Source organism: Euleptes europaea, chromosome 12 (assembly GCF_029931775.1).
Source record: "Euleptes europaea isolate rEulEur1 chromosome 12, rEulEur1.hap1, whole genome shotgun sequence".
Taxonomy (NCBI): domain Eukaryota; kingdom Metazoa; phylum Chordata; class Lepidosauria; order Squamata; family Sphaerodactylidae; genus Euleptes; species Euleptes europaea.
The window spans coordinates 5,568,757-5,588,922 of NC_079323.1; the positions used below are offsets into that span (position 1 = coordinate 5,568,757).

At 49.1% G+C, this 20,166-nt stretch overlaps 1 protein-coding gene across 1 annotated transcript in view; it reads right to left on the reverse strand.

The window, feature by feature from the left end:
- Positions 1-329: 329 nt before the first annotated feature.
- Positions 330-20,166, reverse strand: part of PAK1 (p21 (RAC1) activated kinase 1) — a 38,329-nt gene continuing 18,492 nt past the window's right edge. The window contains exons 5-14 of the mRNA XM_056858123.1: positions 19,782-19,898; positions 18,954-19,125; positions 14,643-14,706; positions 13,321-13,369; positions 11,434-11,546; positions 9,469-9,586; positions 5,232-5,331; positions 3,774-3,970; positions 3,191-3,328; positions 330-442 (exon numbers count right to left, since the gene is read on the reverse strand). Coding sequence (XP_056714101.1) covers positions 356-442; positions 3,191-3,328; positions 3,774-3,970; positions 5,232-5,331; positions 9,469-9,586; positions 11,434-11,546; positions 13,321-13,369; positions 14,643-14,706; positions 18,954-19,125; positions 19,782-19,898 — 1,155 coding nt within the window. The 3' untranslated portion in view covers positions 330-355. The remainder of the gene's footprint in view (positions 443-3,190; positions 3,329-3,773; positions 3,971-5,231; positions 5,332-9,468; positions 9,587-11,433; positions 11,547-13,320; positions 13,370-14,642; positions 14,707-18,953; positions 19,126-19,781; positions 19,899-20,166) is intronic.

Genomic DNA, 20,166 nt, shown 5'->3' on the forward strand with positions numbered 1-20,166 from the left:
GGGGGGAGCGAACAGTCTAAAAGGCTCTACGTAAATTTTCTGCCCTGTTTCTTAAACCCCCACATTAACAGGAAGAAAAATTATGGCTCGTTGTCGCATCGTTCAGGATTAGGTGCTCTCGCAGTGACCCGTTTGAAACATACCAATTGTCTCTTTCCCGTCCAAACGGCAGGGGTTTAACGTTCAATCGCCTGTCTGCTCTCTGACTCAACCCAAATCGTTTGCACCATCCGGGCAGGATTAGAAATCTTTGAGCATGGTAAAAGTCCACGAGTCGAGCTCTTTGAAGCTGATCTCTTTTTTAAAAAAGGGTATTCAAAGGTCTTGGCACAATCCCTGCAGCTAGGCAGCCATTTCAGTGGTTGTTCTTTGTGGCCTCCTTAGCAGCAATGATCAGGGGTGTGAGGCTGGACAGGGGCTTGGCGATTTTCAGGAACTGGTGCTGGAAGAGAAGGAGAGGAATTTAGAGGATGGGAGGCACCTTTTCCCCTCCGGGAGCCAGCGTGTTGGACAGTCACACAATCTCAGCTCTGACCGTGGCAAGCATTTGGGATGGGAGACCTTCAAGGAATAGTAGGGTCGTGGCATGGAGGCAGGCAACGGCAAACCCACTCTGAAAGTCTCTTGCCTTGAAAACCCCACCAGAGTTCGCCATAAGTCAGCTGTGACTTGATGGTTTTAAAAGTGGGGTTCCCACACTCGATACTTCTTTTGGCTGGTCCATCACCCTTCTAATGCATGTACTGGGAGGTGGGCACACGGCAGCAATTCCACACGAGTGCGGAAAATGCTGGAAACAGCCACACCCAAGCCAGAAGCAACCATGCCCAGACCCAGAATTGACAAATCAATTGTCAAGACAGGCTCGTTCCTCTAAGTCAGGAGGGTATAAATTCAACTCGAGCCCCAGTAAGAAGAGGAATCTCTATGGCACTGTGGAGAGCCAGTGTGGTATAGTGGTTAACAGCGGTGGACTCTAATCTGGAGAACCGGGTTTGATTCCCCACTCCTCCACATGAGAGGTGGACTCTAATCTAGTGAACCAGGGTTGGTTTCCCCACTCCTCCACATGAAGCCTGCTGGGTGACCTTGGGCTAGTCACAGCTCTCTCTGAACTCTCTCAGCCCCACCTACCTCACAAGGTGTCTGTTGTGGGGAGGGGAAGGGAAGGCGATTGTAAGATGGTTTGATTCTCCTTAAAAAGTGGAGAAAATCGGCACGCAAAAACCAACTCCTCTTCTCCTTTAGAGTGTGGGGCTAGGATCCAAGACACGTAGGTTCAAATCTCCACTCTTCTACAAAGGCTGCCGGGTGGTCTTGGGCCAGGCATTCTTCCTCGGCCTGGCCTAGCCTGTGATGCAATGATGTCACTTCTGGTGCTTTTCAGAAGTGACGTCACCGTGTTGCTGACAACACCGGTCTAGGCCTCTCTTTGATGCTGGTTAAGTCCTACTGCTGGCCAGCTGACCAGCGGTGGGGGAAAGGCCACGGGGCAATGCATACCTCCCTCCTGGCAGCCCTGGTTGAGGCTCACGCCCTAAGAACAACCCTGACACAAACCCCTTAAATTAAAGCAAACACAAGGGGGGGAAGAACTGAAACACCACAGGGGACTCAACCCCTTTACTGTGGGAGATTCCATGGAGTATGGAACAGACTGATTGGGTGGGGGGACACACAAAAACTCTGGAAATATCCCAAGGAAGAGCCCCTCGTCCCCTTCTGTTGCCATCTTCCACCAGTGAAGAAAACAAAAACAGCACAAATTTCCAATGCAATTAAATATATTAAGTGCAAAGAGGTTTAATTTAATTATATTTAATTGCATTGGAAATTTGTGCTGTTTTTGTTTTCTTCATACTATACAGCACAGAGCCTTCTTTTTCTGATCTTCCACCAGTGGGCAAAGGATTTTTTGTTTGGTTTTGCCTGGTGTTCCCTCAGTAGGGTTGCCAGGGCCCTCTTCACCACCGGTGGGAGATTTTTGGGGCGGAGCCTGAGGAGGGCGGGTTTGGGGAGGGACTTCAACACCGTAGAGTCCAATTGCCAAAGCAACCATTTTCTCCAGGGGAACTGATCTCTATCAGCTGGAGATCAGTTGCAATAGCAGGAGATCTCCAGCTAGGACCTGGAGGTTGGCATCCTATCCCTCAGTGACCCCTCCTTCCTGCCCTGTGTTTTAATCATCGTTTCTGTGCGTGCATGTTTGGTTTTAATGATGTGTTTTTGGTTTGGTTTTAATAGTTTTTAAGGTGTGTTTTTATTATGTGTGGTTTTCATCTGTTAGCCACCTGGGTGGCCCCGGTGAGGGTAGAAAGGCGAGGCATACATTTTATAAAGAAATATTTGTTTAACCAAAGTGCCAACTCCAGGATGAGAAATTCCTGGAGATTTGGGGGTGGTGGAGCCTAGGGACTGTGGGGTTTGAGGAGGGGAAGGACTTCAGCAAGGTATAATGCCATAGAGCCCACCTTCCAAATCAGCCATTTTCTCCTCGTCTGGAGATCAGCTATAATTCCGGGAGATCTCCTGGCCCCACCTAGAGGCTGGCTACCCTAATTATAACCCTTTTTGCCCTCAAATGCGTAGAAATCATAAAATCAGAGTTGGAAGGGACCATCAGAGTCATCTAGTCCAACCCCCTGCACAATGCAGGCAATTCACAACTACCTCCCCCCACACACACACCCAGTGACCCCTACTCCATGCCCAGAAGACGGCCAAGATGCCCTCCCTCTCACCATCTGCTTAAGGTCATAGAATCAGCATTGCTGACAGATGGCCATCTAGCCTCTGCTTAAAAACCTCCAGGGAAGGAGAGCTCACCACCTCCCGAGGAAGCCTGTTCCACTGAGGAACCGCTCTGTTAGAAAATTCTTCCTAACGTCCAGACGGAAACTCTTTTGATTTAATTGCAACCCGTTGGTTCAGGTCCGACCTATGGGGCAACAGAAAACAACTCGGCACCCTCCTCTATATGGCAGCCCTTCAAGTACTTGAAGATGGTTATCATGTCCCCTCTCAGTCTTCTCCTCTCCAGGCTAAACATACCCAGCTGTTAAGTGTTATTTAAAAAAAAACCCCGAGAAACAACAAGGCAGATGTGTTTCAGTATTTTTAGAGAAAACATCAAGCAGCCTCATCCTCTGTCACACACATGGGTTTTCCCCTCCCCAAGTCGAAGTGTCACCTGGAGGAGCTCTTTAGCAGAACCCCGCTTTTCCACATCCATCTCCAGGCAGCGATTAAGGAAGTCTCTAAATATGGGCGAAAGCTTTTCTGGATTCTGCAGCTCCGGCGTACCGTTGGTAGCAATGAGATATAAAGCCTAAAAAGGGAGAAGACAGATACAGAATTAGCCCAAGTCACAGATGCTCCATGCAGATATCACGGGGGGTGGGGGGTTTCACAGCACCTAATATAATAGGCCTGCTCCTCTGATACTGGAGAGGATAGGTGTGCATCATGACTAGTATTAATTTTGACTAGTAGCCATGGGTAGCCCTCTCCTCCATGAACATGTCCACTCCCTACTCTCCAAAGCAGTCGTTTTCTCCAGGGGAAATTTTCTCTGTCATCTGGAGATCAGTTGTAACTCCGGGAGATCTCCAAAGACCCACCTCGAGGTCAGCAAGCCTAGTTGCCCTTTGACCTACTGGGCTCTGCCCGTAAACTTGACCAGAACCATGCCGGGGGTCCACTCTGAAGCTTGTTTTCTTCTTTGCTTCCCATACACCCCTAGGAGGAAGGGTGGAATGGAAAAAAGAGGTTACCCTCAGGGGGTTCTCGTTGAGGTACGGGGGCTCCCCTTCGATCATTTCGATGGCCATTATCCCCAGAGACCAGATGTCCACCTTGGGCCCGTACGCTTTCCTTGTGACCACCTCCGGAGCCATCCAGTACGGCGTCCCCACCATCGTGCTGCGTTTGCTCTGCTCGGGTGTGATCTGAGCGCAGAAGCCGAAATCAGCTGGGAAGACAGAAAAGAAGTCGGTGTTTTCCCCCTCTCAGCCCAAGTCCCTTAGACTCAAATTGGGGTGTGGGGTGTGGGAGATCAAACCGGCTTACAATCGCCTTCCCTTCCCCTCCCCACAACAGACACCTTGTGAGGTAGGTGGGAGTGAGAGAGCTCTAAGAGAGCTGTGACTGGCCCAAGGGCACCTAGCTGGCTTCATGTGGAGTAGTGGGGAAACAAATCCAGTTCACCAGATTAGCCTCCGCTGCTCATGTGGAGGAGTGGGGAATCAAACCCAGTTCTCCAGATTAGCGTCTGCCACTCATGTGGAGGAGCGGGGAATCGAACCCAGTTCTACAGATCAGAGTCCACCACTCCAAACCATCGTTCTTAACCACTACACCGTGCTGGCACCCTAACTAGGGGCCACAACGTTGGCTTTACTCACGACCTCACTCCCACTCCCATCAAGATGCAAGCAAAGGATTCTGACATAAACGGAGGCTTTGCCCTGGGAAAATCATGAAATTTCCACCACCCCCCATAGGAAACAATGGAGACAGTTAGGAAGGCTGGGGGCACTTTGTTCAAGGGCCTGCAGTAGGGCTGTGCCCAAAAAAAATTCCGGCAAATTCTGGGTTTGAGTTTATTGAACCCAATTTTTTTTGGGGGGAGGGGGAATCAGAAATAAGCCAAACACCCATACCAGTAAATGCGTATTGCGGCTTTATTTCCGGGTTACCCAAAAAATTTCAGGTCCATTATTGTATATATGGAATTTTTTTGGGGGGGGGGGAGAGCTCTGGGGAGGTATTTTTCAAGGTAGAGTCACCAAATTTTCAGGTTAGCCGCAAGGGATTCTCCTTGCAAGAACCCCAAAGTTATTTAAAGTATGGAACAGAGAATCCAACTTATGGGCCCCTGAAGGGGTTGCCCCCCCTCCTCCATAGAAAAGCAAGGTCAACTTTACCATGTTTTTCTATGAAGAAGGGGGCAACCCCTCGGGACCCCATAAAATTGGGTCATCTTTCCCAAACTTTTTTTTATGTGTAGGGGAAATGAGGTGTAGGGAAAAGAAGAGAACACCTTCCTTTAAGAATACAGCTTGGCTCATTTGCTTCAGCAATATACCTCAGGAACATTGTGCCTGCACTTGATTTTTGCTTGCAGCCTACCATGACCTGGTTTGGTGGGCTGGGGCACTGATACACTTCTAGTAGATGCCTGGTCCTTTCAAATCCACTTCCAATTCTCCCCTGCAACCCCATCCCCGTACTTAGTTTGACAGAGCCGTCCATTCCTAGCAAGATGTTGTCGCTCTTGATGTCCCGGTGGATGACTTGGTTGGAATGGAGGAACTCCAAAGCTTGAAGACACTGTGGAGAAAACCCAACACACGCTTATTAATATCATTAAACGAATGTGTCTTTGTAGGGCTAGTGTCAGACAAACGCACCTATCGACTGGATAACATTTGGGTTAAATTAGGGGTCAAAGCACAGGGATCAAGAATCTTTTAAAAATAAAACAAAGAATAGAGTATGTGGGCAAGGGAACGTCTGTTTAGTCTCTTGAGGACACATATACACATACTGATCTACTGATTCCGATTTGACTTCATGCCAGTGGGGAAGAAAATGGTGGGAAACAGAAGGACCATCAGCAGCGTCCCACCGTGCTGACATCCCTTCCCATATGCCCGGCGAGGCACGGATATCACTTCCGAGCGCATGGGAAATGACATCAGTGTGTCACTGGTGGCATCATTATGTCATCTGCAAGTGCCCGGCTGCTAAGCCCCCCTGGCCGTTACACTTGAGCTGTGCCATACCACGATCATTGGAGTGTTTATAAAGCTTGAATTTTCGGAGGAAAAGGAAAGGCTCCGGAAGAAATTATGTGGAAGGAGATTCAACTCCAAGGAAAGCTAGATTCTTCTCCCTGTTAGAATTCAGGCAGCTTTGCCTGCATGCATATTTTCCTTCTGGTTTTGCTACTGATTAGAGACTTGGAGGAGCTCACCACCTTCATTCCCTGGCTACCCTGCCAGCATTGTTCTTCCATCTCATTAACTTCCTAAGCGTCAGCTCTCACACATTCCAGCTGGTCTCTGCACCCGTGAGGGGCTAGAAACGTGTTCCTTTTTCACATGGTGATAAAGATGAAATTCTGACAGTGCATTCCTGAGCAGAATGCCTGCACCAGGCTTAGGAGGCAACGCGGCGGGGCTGCCTCCAAAGGAGGTTTCGGCGGGGCCGAAAAATCTGTGCAACACTCATAGGGTAATAAAATAAAAAGGGGAGTTCCCGGGCTGAAACCACTTTGGAGGCTGCCTAAAGGCGGCCCCGCCCCCAGCCAAGGGCCGTAACGCCCTGGGAACGCCTCCAGGGATGCCGGCGTGGCCTTTGCTGGCGTCCAGGGCCGGTGCTGTCATGGTAGTGGCCCGAGACCGGCATCCGCGCCTTCCCGCCGGAGTACGGGCCGCTTAGATGCCCAGACGCCGGTGCGGGGGGCTTGGATGCCGGTGTGGCACCTTCCTGTCCTCCTAAGGGCTTTTGCCCTGGAGGCTCAGAAATGCACTGAAACGTTGCACTGAATTCTGCATGCAGTATGGAATGCAGCGCTCGTGAAAATTTGTTCCAGAAATCTCTACTGCCACAGCAGTGGAATGGTGTGTCGATGAATAAACGTTGTTCCTAAATTTCTTCCTCTTCACCCCACCCCTCAAAAGCTGTACCTGCAATATTCATGCATAATTCAAATTTTAAAAGCACGTATGCTTTACCGGTAATAGAAGGCTCATCTTAAGAGCAATCTCCAATTGTTGTAGGCTTTTAAAAAATTAATGGTTTGCAGGTAGCTGAAATGTCGTCTTATCCTTTGCTGACATCTGGCTATCTCTGCTCTGCCCTCGCTAATGTGGCCTGTATCATTCGCCCCATACGTGCCTACCCATGGAGATAATAGTATAAAAATAGATTTCATATAAGCATAGAGCTGGAAGGTACCACCAGGGTCATCTAGTCCAACCCCCTGCACAATGCAGGAAATTCCAAACGATTTCCCACACACACACACACCCCAGTGACCCCTCCTCCATGCCCAGAAGATGGCCAAGGTGCCCTCCCTCTCATCATCTGCCTAAGGTCACAGAATCAGCCTTGCTGACAGATGGCCATCTAGCCTCTTCTTAAAAACCTCCAGGGAAGGAGAGCTTACCACCTTCCAAGGAAGCCTGTTCCACTGAGGAACCGCTCTAACAGTTAGAAAATTCTTTTGAATGCCTAGACGGAAACTCTTTTGATTTAATTTCAAACCACTGATTCTGGTCCAACCTTTTGGAGCAACAGAAAACAACTCAGCACCCTCCTCTATATGACAGCCCTTCAAGTACTTGAAGATGGTTATCATATCCCCTCTCAGTCTTCTCCTCTCCAGGCTAAACATACCCAGCTCCTTCAACCTTTCCTCATAGGACTTGGTCTCCAGACCCCTCACCATCTTTGTTGCCCTCCTCTGGACACGTTCCAGCTTGCCGACATCCTTCTTAAATTGCGGTGCCCAAAACTGAACACAATACTCTAGGTGAGGCCTAACCAGAGCAGATTTGCTCATTGTCACTGGGAAATGAACAGGCCTTTACAAAAAACACCTTTCCTCTTTTCCCTTTACGCTTGCCAAAGTTTAAAGGCCGCCTGAACATGGAAGAAGTGGAATGATGGTTACAACTGTTTATTGCTGCGGGTCTCCTCTGACTGTGGGCTGGGACTCCATTGCAGGGGCGTCGCAAGCCCAAGAGGGAGGAGGCGAAATGGGTGAACTCAGAGGAGGCACGATGGCAAATTTCCTCAGCATATTGTATGAGATGCTATGAAAACAGCCTGTTGCCGAGCAATGCTGATTCTGCTAACTTAGGCAGATCATGAGAGGGAGGGCAGGAAGGGCTGTGTCATTGCTTGGCTCTCGTGGCCCTTTCTTGCACACCCAGGGAAATGCCGATCGCCACTTTGGGGCCAGGAAGCAATTTCCCTCCAGGTCTGATTGGCCAGGAATCCTGGATAATTCTCTTTGGGCCATCTTCTGAGCACGGAGTAGGGGTCATTGGGGTGTTTGTGGGGGGAAGGAGTTATGAATTTCTTGCATGGTGCAGTAGGTTGGACTAGATAAGCCTGGTGGTCCCTTCCAACTCTATGATTCGAATGCTGTGTAAGCGTGTGTATAGGTATTAACATGAAAAATGTCAAGTGGTTCTTTGGTGACTGACGTGAGATTCTTGTGGTTTATGTTGGAGAGGGGGGAAATAGCATAGAGGTATTGTGGGTAAGGGGATCCCGAAAAGCCTAATGGATAAGGCACTGGCTTCCTAAGCCAGGGATTGTGGGTTCGAGTCCCATCTGGGGTGGAGTGTGCTTTTCCCATGCAAAGAGTTCAGAAATGTTCATGTTTCCAGGACTCAAAAGCCTTCTCATCGTGGGCGATATTCTCAACCGCCGTGTTTCTTTTGGCAGGGGCTATGGCTCAGAAAAAGACCATCTGCCTGGCATTCAGAAAATCCCAGGTTCAATCCCTGGTATCTCTAGTTAAAGGGACTAGGCAAGGAGGTGATGTGAAAGACCTCTGCCTGAGACCTTGGAAAGCCGCTGCCGGTCTGAGTAAACATTACTGACTTTGATGGACCAAGGGTCTGATTCAGTATAAGGCAGCTTCATGTATTCATGTGTTCCAGGAAGTCCCACTGAGCCAAATCCTGCTCCCATTTATGCTACTGTTCACTCAGCATTTGAAGAACATAAGAAAGGCCCTGCTGGGTCAAACCCAGGCCCATCAAGTCCAGCAGTCTGTTCACACAGTGGCCAACCAGGTGCTTCTAGGAAGCCCCCAAACAAGACAACTGCAGCAGCACCATCCTGCCTGTGTTCCACAACACCTGATATTACAGGCATGCTCCTCTGACCTGGAGAGAATAGGTATGCATCATGGCTAGTATCCATTTTGACTAGTAGCCATGGATAGTCCTCTCCTCCATGAACATGTCCACTCCCCTCTTAAATCCAAGTTGGCAGCCATCACCACATCCTGGGGCAGGGAGTTCCACAAGTTAACTATGTGTTGCATGAAGAAATACTTCTTTTATCAGTTTTGAATCTCTCACCCACCAGATGACCCAGCGTTCTAGTATTATGAGAGAGGGAGAAAAGCTTCTCCCTGTCCACTATCTCCATACCATGCATAATTTTATAGACCTCTATCATGTCTCCCCTTAACCTTCTTCTTTCCAAGCTAAACAGCCCTCATAGGGCAGTTGCTCTAGTCCCCTGAACATTTTGGTTGCTCTTTTCTGCACCTTCTCAAGCTCTGCAATATCTTTTTTTAGGTGTGGTGACCAGAACTGTACACAGAATTCCAAGTGTGGTCTCACCATAGATTTGTACATAGATTTTCCCCCTCCTACCCCCTCCATCAATAAAATACTCATCCCCCAAAAAAGTCAGACCCAAACGGGCTGCCCTTACCTCTCGGCAGACAGCTGCTATCTGCCCTTCGTCCATGCAGGTTTCCGTCACCACGTCCGTCAGAGAGCCGCCCGCCAGATACTCCATGACGACCCACAATTCATCGCCCACGAGGTAACTGCGGGAAGCCGGAGAAACAACAGAAGGCGCAGGGTGAGGTTTCTTCAGCCAAACGCGCCTCGCTGCCAAATCTGAGAATGGAGCTATTTTTAAAAACGGAGCGAGGCTGGAGCATCAACAGCCAGCATGCGTGTGTACGGGCAGGAACTGAAGAACCTGGAATTCAACTTCCTGGTCATCCAAGGACAGCCTCACAAGGAGACGAAGCAATCGATACCTCTATGCTATGTGCCATTAAGTCGATTCCGACCTCTGTCCACCCTGTGGACTGATGGTGTTGGAAAGCGCCTTCAAATTGCAGTCGACTGATGGTGATCCTACAGGCTTTTCAAGGCAAGAGACGAACAGTGGTGGTTTGCCATTGCCTGCCTCTGCGTAGCAACCCTGGACTTCCTTGGTGGGCTCCCATGCAAGTAATAACTGGGGCCGACCCTGTTTAACTTCTGACATCTAATGAGATCGGGCTAGCCTGAGCCATCCAGGTCAGGCCAAAAGACATACAGAGGTGGTTTGCCATTGCCTGCCTCTGTGTAGCGACCCTTTCTTGATGGTCTCCCATCCAAGTGCTAATCAGGGTCGATCCTGCTTCACTTCTTGGAGCATAGATTTTATATATCAAAGTTGCTTTGGATCAGGACATTTTGGCTAGTTTCTTCCAAACTGGAGGTACCTGGTGGTTCAGCCATTCGGTTGCTCGTGGATTTGATTGTCTGATGCTGCATGTCTGTTCCCCGTGAGATCCACTGGGCTTATTTCCAGGCCATACAATAGCAAACGTCTCATAAATCTGAGCACAAAGGGGCCACCAGAGAGGCCATCATCACCCAGAAAAATTTAATTTGCCACACAGGTGAGCGCACCGTTCTTCTTTGCATTAAGGACCTAGAACAGCTTCGATCCTGCTTCACATCCGAGATCTGACGCGATCGGGCTAGCCTGGGCCATCCAAGTCAGGGCAGATGAACAGTGGTGGTTTGCCATTGTCTACCTCTGTGTAGCAACCCTGGACTTCCTTGGTGGTCTCCCATCCAAGTACTAACCAGGACTGACCCTGCTTAGCTTACAAGATCTTAATGACCCCCCACCCCAAACATCCTATAGTTAACAGCTTTGCTCAGATTCTTGCAAACTGAGGGCCCTGGCTTACTTGATTGAGTCAACCCATCTCTTGTTGGGACTTCCTCTTTTCCTGCTGCCTTCAACTTTTCCTAGCATTATTGTCTTTTTCAGTAACTCTTGTCTTCTCCTAATGTGACCAAAATATGATAGCCTCAATTTAGTCATTTAGCTTCTGGGAGAGTTCAGGCTTCTCCAGTTAAAACGACCAAGCAGTAGGTGATAGGAAAGATCTCTGCCTGAGACCCTGGAAAGCCACTGCCAATCTGTGTAGACAATGCTAACTTTGATGGACTGATGGTCTGATTCAGTATAAGGAACTTTGTCTGTCTTACAACAACCCTGTGAGGTAGATTAAGCTGAGAGAGTATGACTGGCCCAAGGCCAGGTATTTAGTTTTATGGCCTAGTGGTGTAGTGGTTAAGAGTGGCAGACTCTGATCTGGAGAACCAGGTTCGATTCCCTACTCCTCCATGTGAGCGGTGGACTCTAACCTGGAGAACCGTGTTCAATTCCCTGTCCACTCTCTCCACACCCTGCATTTGCATGATCTGAGCATGATCTCCGTTTGCGAGACCTGAGCAAGGCTGTCAATGATAGGACATTTTGGAGGACGTTGATTCAGAGGGTCGCCATGAGTCGGAAGCGACCTGACGGCACTCAACTCACCCACAGACAATGTCCAAAGTGAAAGGGCTTCATTTAACGGCCTCCCTTAGCTGCACGTACCTGTCCAGATAGTTGACAATGTTGGGGTTCTTGTTTTCCCTCATAACGAGGATTTCGTTGATGATCAACTCTTTCTTCGGCTGCTGCTGCAAGTTCATCTGTTTGATCGCAACCTGAAAAGTAAAAATTGGGGGTGGGGGGAGAAGAGAGAAATTGTCACCGTTCTTAATTGAGTTGCCCCGTCACCTGCCCTGTTCCACTTTCCACCTCCGCATTCCTTGTAGGAGAAAGACGCAAAGGTGGTGACCGGGGCCAAGACAGAGCTGGAATATCCTTCAGTTTGGAAAGTGGGCTTGAGAGGGCGGACATAATCCCCGGGGTGGAAAGGAAAGCCTAGGTCAGCGGTTCCTAAACCTTTTTGAGTTATGGAGCACTTTTCAGGAGAGACATTCATCACGGAGCACTAATTTTCACCTAGCACCTATATAGTAAACTGAATGACAGTAGTATTTGTCTTTCCCACCAGCACAAAGAATAATAATAAGAAGAGTTGGTTTTTATATGCCGACTTTCTCTACCACTTAAGGGAGAATCAAACCGGCTTACTTTTCCCTTCCCCTCCCCACAACAGACACCCTGTGAGGTAGGTGGGGCTGAGAGAGCTGTGGCTAGACCAAGGTCACCCAGCCAGCCTTATGTGTAGGAGTGGGGAATCAAACCCGGTTCTCCAGATTAGAGTCCACCACTCCAAACCACCGCTCTTAACCACTACACCATGCTGGAAGAAGAGTTGGTTTTTATATGCCCACTTTCTCTACAATTTAAGGGAGAATGAAACCGGCTTACAATCACCTTCCCTTCCCCTCCCCACCACAGACACCCTGTGAGGAAGGTGGGGCTGAGAGAACTCTAAGAGAGCTGTGACTAGCCCAAAGTCACCCAGCTGGCTTCATGTGTAGGAGTGGGGAAACAAATCCAGTTCACCAGATGAGCGTCCACCACTCCAAACCACCACTCTTAACCAGTACACCATGCTGCCTCTCCCTGTGCCGGCGTCCCGGGGAGCGTTCCCGGGGCATGCCAGGGGTGCAGCTTCCAGTAGGCAGCTTCCTGTACCCTTTCGGCCCGGCACGTTTTTGCAGGCACAGCCTCGCTGTTCTCAAAGGGCAAAATTTACAAAGCCGGGGAAAAGCCTTTCGGGTTTGGAGGTGTCGCGGCAGCACCTCTGCCACGCTGTCCCTTGTCGTCGAAAGGTGAGGAGCAGGCTGAACATGGCGCAGTGTGGAATAGATGGTAGAAATAGAAATTTTAACAGACGGTCAATTTAGATTAAAGCAAGGCACATTTGGAAATATGTTAAATGTTATGTTGTATATGTTCTGTGTTATGTTAATTCTTATTCTTTTTTTTGTCATTTGTAAGTTTAAAATAAAAATGTATTTAAATAAAAGAAATGCTCTAAATAAATCAACGTCCATCCACCTTTCCAAGCGGGTTAAAAGAAAGGCGTATAAAACAGGCAGGAAAACAACCGTTTTCATAACAAGAGGTACATGCCCGTGTACGTACACTTGTGTACAAGAGGAATAATGGGGGATGCTTTCTCCATTAAGGAACAGAGCTCTCGTCTGCAAAGCCGAACAGCTCCCAAGCAGAATGCTGGATCGATTTACCCGAAAGGTCAGGGTTGGTTGTTGTTTTTTTGAGGAAATCCAACTGAGTCACATTACTTTGGAACAGCGCCCAGTTTCTAAGGGAAGCCATGACTGAGCAGATTTGTGCTGACTCATTCATCCCCCCCCCCCAAAATGCATCAGCATCAGGGCTTGTAGCCATGAGGGATGCCCCAGATATGCTCGAAAGAATAACATTAGTATAATTGTTTGTTTTGGCATTTAGGGGTCAACCCTGAGCCCACCTTAGGAGCGGGCTCCTCAAAGGACTCACCTCTTGCCCTGTAGCCACATCCATTGCCGTATAAACTGTGCCTGAAGCTCTAAATAAGAGAGAGAGAGAAGGGAAGGGAAATGGTTAAAAAAGCAACCAATGCAGAAAATGGGGGAGGGGGCTGTGGCTCAGTGGAAGAGTATCTGCTTGGCATGCAGGAGGTCCCAGGTTCAATCCCCGGCATCTCCAGTTAAAGGGACCAGGCAAGTAGGTGATGTGAAAGACCTCCGCCTGAGACCCTGGAGAGCCGCTGCCGGTCTGAGTAGACAATACTGACTTTGATGGACCAAGGGTCTGATTCACTATAAGGCAGCTTCATGTGTTCAAAACTACCAATGATCTAAAAACCAACCACTGACTACACTACAACTGACTCTATGGTCCACAGATACCAAAAGGTCATAACAAATTAAGTCCACAGAAATTGCAGAGTGAACTAGTTTAAAGGCTACGTGTCAATGGAAAATTGGGCCACAGTCACAGTTTTCTCTTAACCACTACACCAGCATGGTGTAGCGGATAAGAGTGGTGGTTTGGAGCAGTGGACTGTCATCTGGAGAACAGGGTTCGACTCCCCACTCCTCCACATGAGCGGCAGACGCTAATCTGGTGAACCGGGTTGGTTTCCCCACTCCTACACACGAAGCCAGCTGGGTGACCTTGGGCTAGTCACAGCTCTCTTAGAGCTCTCTCAGCCCCACCCACCTCACAGGATGTCTGTTGTGGGAGGGGAAGGGAAGGTGATTGTAAGCCGGTTTGATTCTGCCTTAAGTGGTCGAGAAACTCGGCATATAAAAACCAACTCCTCCTCCTCATTCTCAGAACTCTCTCAGCCCACGTGGAGTCCGGCAATGGCAAACCACCTCTCTTGCCTGTATTAGTCTCTCATAAAGAGTTTGCGTGCTAGTAAAGCAGCTTCATTTCCTACTGGATTCTGTGAACTTGGGCAGGTCATGAGAGGGAGGGCAGGAAGGGATGAGCTGGTGCTCGGCTCTCATGGTCCTTTCTTACATGCCCAGGGGAACGCCAATCGCCATGTTGGGGATAGATTAATTCACGAATAAAACGATGCCAAGGCAGCTTGCAAGCACTCAGGGATGCGAGCCTATATTAATTAGCTGAGGCCAGAGATCCCAGAGGTTTTTTGCCTTCCTCTGGGCATAGAGCAGGGGTCACTGGGAGAGTAGGGGGGTAGTTCTGGAATTTCCTGCGTTGTGCAGGGGGTTGGACTAGATGGCTCCTGAGATCCCCTCCAGTTGTATGTTTACATGTTCTATGCTACTTTGTTAAAAGAGGATGAGTTTGGGAGCAGTTATACTTACCCTTGTCCTATCTTCTCAAAACTTGTGTATTTCTTCTTGGGGTCACCAACGCTCACTATACCTCCTTAAAACAAAATTGGAGGGGGAGAAGAAAGCAAGAAGGGGAATCAACATTCCATTTTGCTGAGGCGAAAAGGCAAACTGTGACTTTCAAAATAAACTTTGCAGAACCTGAGCGGCTCAGCCAAGAGCTTCTTGCAAGACCTTAACTCCTGAGGAACGTAATTCGCTTTGCTAAACATGCGCTGCTAGACCAAGGGTCCCCGACTTTGTTGAGCCTGTGGGGATTTTTAGAAAGGGGAGTGAGCACCACCACCAGACGGCTGTCACAGTGGGGAGGACCAATCACAAATTGGCTGGTGGGGGAAGGATCTAACGAGAGTTACCAGCTCCAGGTTGGAAAATTCCTGGAGATTTGCGGGTGAGGCCTGGGGAGGATGAGGCTTAAGGAGCAGCCTGGGTACCATGCCATAGAGTCCACCCTTCAAAGCAGCCATTTTCTCCAGGGAAACTGATCTTTGGAGATGGATGTAACTCCGGGAGATCTCCAGGCCCTCTATGGAGGTTGGTAAGGCTAACTCCAACAGTGCAATCCTATGCAGAGGTAATTCAGTCTAAGCCTGTTGAAAGGAATGGGCTTAGACTGGAGTAACTCTCCTCAGGATTGCATTGTAAGGCTCCTTGCTTTAGGAAAGAGATGGTACTTAGTTTCAGTTACTAAAGAAAGCAGAGGCTTTGCTCTTTGGGCAGCCACGGGGGAGAGATTGGCCATGCACAAAGAAAGGGCTTTGCTAGGCGATTGGCTGATAGGGAACCATCCTGCTTATTCCTTTCAAGGTAAGAACATAACAAGAGCCCTGCTGGATCAGACCAGTGAGGGTCCATCTAGTCCAGCATCTGGTCTCACACCGTTGCTAACCAGTTTCTCTGGAGGGCCAACAAAAGGGCATAGAGGCCAAGACCTTAATAAGAACACAAGAAGAGCCCTGCTGAATCAGACCAGTGAGGGTCCATCTAGTCCAGCATCCCTCTCACGCAGCAGCCAACCAGTTCCTCTGGAGGTCCAATAACAGGGCATAGAGGCCAAGACCTTCATAAGAACAAAAGAAGAGCCCTGCTGGATGAGATCAGTGGTCCATCCAGTCCAGCACCCTGTCTAACACCAACCAGGTACCCACAGAGGGTCAACAACAGGGCATAGAGACTGAGGCCTTCCCTTAATGTTGCCTCCTGGCGCTGGGATTCAGAGGTTTGCTCCCTCTGAAAGCAGAGGTTTTTTGTCACCTTGGCTAGTAGCCGCTGATAGACCTCTCACCCATGAATCTGTCGAACCCCCTAAGACCATAAGAACATAAGAAAAGCCCTGCTGGATCAGACCCAGGCCCATCAAGTCCAGCAGTCTGTTCACACAGCGGCCAACCAGGTGCCTCTAGGAAGCCCACAAACAAGACGACTGCAGCAGCATTCTCCTGCCTGTGTTGCACAGCACCTAATATAACAGGCATGCTCCTCTGATCCTGGAGAGAATAGGGATGCATCATGACTAGTAGCCATTTTGACTAGTAGCCATGGATACCCCTCTCCTCCATGAACACGTCCACTCCCCTCTTAAAGCCAAGTTGGCAGCCATCACCACATGGGGCAGGGAGTTCCACAATTTATGTGTTGTGTAAAGAAATATTTCCTTTTATCAGTTTTGAATCTCTCACCCACCCACCCCAGCTTCAGCAGATGACCCCGCGTTCTAGTATTTTGAGAGAGGGAGAAAAGCTTCTCCCTGTCCACTCCTTTGTAGTTTATCTCCCGGACTCATTAAGCACGCAGGCGCCAGACAAAAAAAACTGGTTGGCATGCAGGCCCAAATGACGAAAGATCAGTGTGCTAGCAGAGCTTTAACAAGCAGCCTTAGCCGGTCTGCCAGAAAGTAGCCAGATCAGAGATGTACGAAGCAGACCCCAAAGACTCCAACTCAATTTCCAGCCTCTCAACGTCGATGATCCAAAGCAACGAAGCTCTTGCTCTTAGCATACCCTCGATTAATATTTCAGCTAATTAATATAAGCTCGCATCCCTGAGTGCTTGCAAGCTGCCTTGGCATCGTTTTATTCGTGAATTAATAATATTATTTAGAAAGGAGAAACCACTGTGGATTCAGCGGGCTTCCCCTTACAGGAATCTTGCGTCAGCTCTACAAGGCAAGTCAACTGACATTCCCACATGACAGATGGAGGTGCCAAAGGCGGCGAATGGTCTAGGGCCACCGAAGCTTCTTCCGCATGGAACATTTGATCTGCCTACGCTTCGAAACTGCAGCACTATTTTTAAGAGCAACCACATAACCTCCTCCTCCAATCGTCTGCTTTCTACATTTTCCCCTTCCTTGGCAGAGTGTCTCTCTCTCTCTCTTGAAGAGGGCTGCCAACTCTAGGTTGGGAAATTCCTGGAAATGTGGAAGATGGAGCCTGGGGAGGGAGGACCTCAGAGCCCACCTGCCAAAGGGGCCATTTTCTCCAGAGGAACTGATCTATTCCTTACTGACTCGAGTCCAGTAGCACAGTAAAAAAGGGAAAGGTGCAAGCACCGGGTCATTCCTGACCCATGGGGTGACGTTACATCCCGACGTTTACTAGGCAGACTGTGTTTACGGGGTGGTTTCCCATTGCCTTCCCCAGTCACCTACACTTTACTCCCAGCAAGCTCATTTTACCGACCTTGGAAAGATGGAAGGCTGAGTCAACCTTGAGCCGGCCACCTGAAACCGACTTCCGCTGGGATCGAACACAGGTCATGAGCAAAGCTTGGGCTGCAATGCTGCAGCTTAACATTCTCCGCCACGGGGCTCCTCTAAGTAGCACAGTAGACAAACCAAATTTCCAGGGTATAAGCCTTTTGCATTGTACCATTGCATCCTGACTCACTTCTTTGCAACAACAAGAAGAAGACTTGGTTTTTATATGCTGACTTTCTCTACCACTTAAGGGAGACTCAAACCGGTTTACAATCCCCTTCCTTTCCCCTCCCCACAACAGGCACCCTGTGAGGTAGGTGAGTCTGAGAGAGCTCTAACAGAGCTGTAACTTGCCCTAGGTCACCCAGCTGATTTCGTGGGTAGGAGTGGGGAGACCAACCCAGTTCACCAGATTAGCTTCCGCCGCTCATGTGGAGGAGAGGGGAATCAAACCCGGTTCTCCAGATCAGACTCCACCACCCTAAACCACCGTTCTTAACCACTACACCACGTTGGCTCCCCGCACTACACTGGCTCCCTCCCACCTTCACACTGGAAATATAAAGACTAAAGAATCTCCATAAACCACTTGTATCTGACGAAGGGCGCTTGGACTCCTGAAATTATACCATGGAAATCTTGTTGGTCTTTAAGGTACTACTGGACTCGAGTCTGTAGGGAATAGTCTCTGCTGCAAGCAAGTCTTCTGAGCCAGAGGGGCTAGGATGGTAAGGCCCAAACCCTTTATGGGCCAATCGGCTTAGCCTCAAGGCAAAGCCAATTGGCCCGTAAATGGTTCGGGCCTTACCATTCCAGTCCAAAATGGCAACTGCAGGACATTTTGGTCAGCTTGGTTCCTACTCCCTATCTGATGCCTGAAGATTAATTTTTGCTGTCTGCTGCAAGCAACCAATGTAGATATGCACCAGGAGGCCAGGGGATTTGTGGCTACCTTCCTCGAAACACAAGCTGAGCTACCATGAGCATCTCTCTGTTGTTCTGCCCCACCATTAAGATTCAGTCGCACACAACCCGAAGTTGAGAGGAAAAAAGAGCTTTCAGGGTGGCTTTGGCATTAGCACCCAGAAGCAGATAATACTATCGTCAAGGGAGAGGGGCTGTGGCTCAGTGGTAGAGCACTTGCTTGACATGCAGAAGGTCCCAGGTTCAATCCCCGGCATCTCCAGTTAAAGGGACTAGGCAAGGAGGTGATGTGAAAGACCTCTGCCTGAGACCCTGGAGAGCTGCTGCCGGTCTGAGTAGACAATACTGACTTTGATGGACCCAGGGTCTGGTTCAGTATAAGGCAGCTTCATGTGTTCCTGTGTTCACAATCCAAATCACCGTGAGAAGTGGCAGAAAAGGAGTGTGTGTGCGGGGGAGAGGCACATATCTTTCAGGTGGGGGCAAGTGCAAAATTTGGCACCTTGGGGCTGGTCACCAAAGTACACCCACTACTCAGCCAGAAGTTGGAAATGGTGAGAAACCTTTGCCATCTGAACTCTGCGAATTTTGCAAGCCAAGCAAGCGAGAGCACCTAACCCCCCCCCCCCCCCGAAGCTGCCTTTTAGCGAGAGACCTACTGAGTTTTTCCAAGATTTCCTCGTCCGTCATTTTGGGCTTCTTCTTCTGCTTGTCGGCATTCCTGGTCAGCGTGTCGGGGGGCGTCGTGTTGTTTTCCGAAGGGGAAGGAGGCGGGGAAGTGGCCACGTCTTTGGTCGGGGGAAGGGGCTCAATCACGGAGCGGGTGTATATCTAGTTTACGGGAAAATGACAAAAATATGCATATATAAAAATGGATGCTCCAAAACACTTCACTACTAAAGGACTGGCAGAACGAGACTTGAAGCACACAAACAACACAATATTAATATGGGCTTTGCTGCCCTCAGATGTGGCAACGGTCCCTAGATCAGAATGGATTTTAAAACGAATCCAACAAATTCTTGATGCAGTCTTGATGGATCAATAGTCGGATTAGTATCTGGATACATCATGCCGAAAGCATGGGGGAATGTCTGACAGGATTGGGTGCTTCTCCAAATCAACAACCTCACAAAATCCCTGCACACAGAATGTTGCAGGTGAGGAAGACAGCACGGCTAGTATCCTCGTCCCTGACATGCCAGGTTTCTATAGGGAGGGGATTTTTTCACACAGGAAAACATGCTGTCCTGTGAGCTCCCACCTGCCCGTCCAGCCACAAGAACTGGGTTGGAAGACTGGCAGAGCTCAAGAAAGGTGCCCCGAATTTTGCCTCAGTCATAAATCATGGGTGTGCGGCCAGTTCTCACAACTGCCTTTTCTCCCTTTCCAGATTACCCAGTACTTGTGGGGAACTGATCAGCCTCATCAGTGCTTCAATGGGTAAGGGTAAGCAAGCACTGGCCAACAGCTGTGAGGCAACTCACAGATTTTGTGTGCTCGGGCCGAGGGGCGATGACTGGGGGAGGAGCGGCTTCATCCTCATCATCTTCATCTTCTGAAACAGGGGGAACTGCGGGTGTTTCTGATACGGTCTTCACATTCTGCATGGAAAGACGGCATACACATCAATAAGAAAACATGCACACATACACACATGAATATGAATTTCAGAGACCTGAATCTTGCAACCTTTGGAGCTGGAGAGCAGGGCATAGACATTTTCTACATAAAGAAATAATCCAAGTACTTTGCACAAATGCAGATGATTTGCCTGCTGCGTGATATACCGGTATGCAAAATTCAAGATTATTTTGGAATAGTAGTTTGCTCCATAAATTGACCACACACAGCCAATCAAATCTCCAGTAC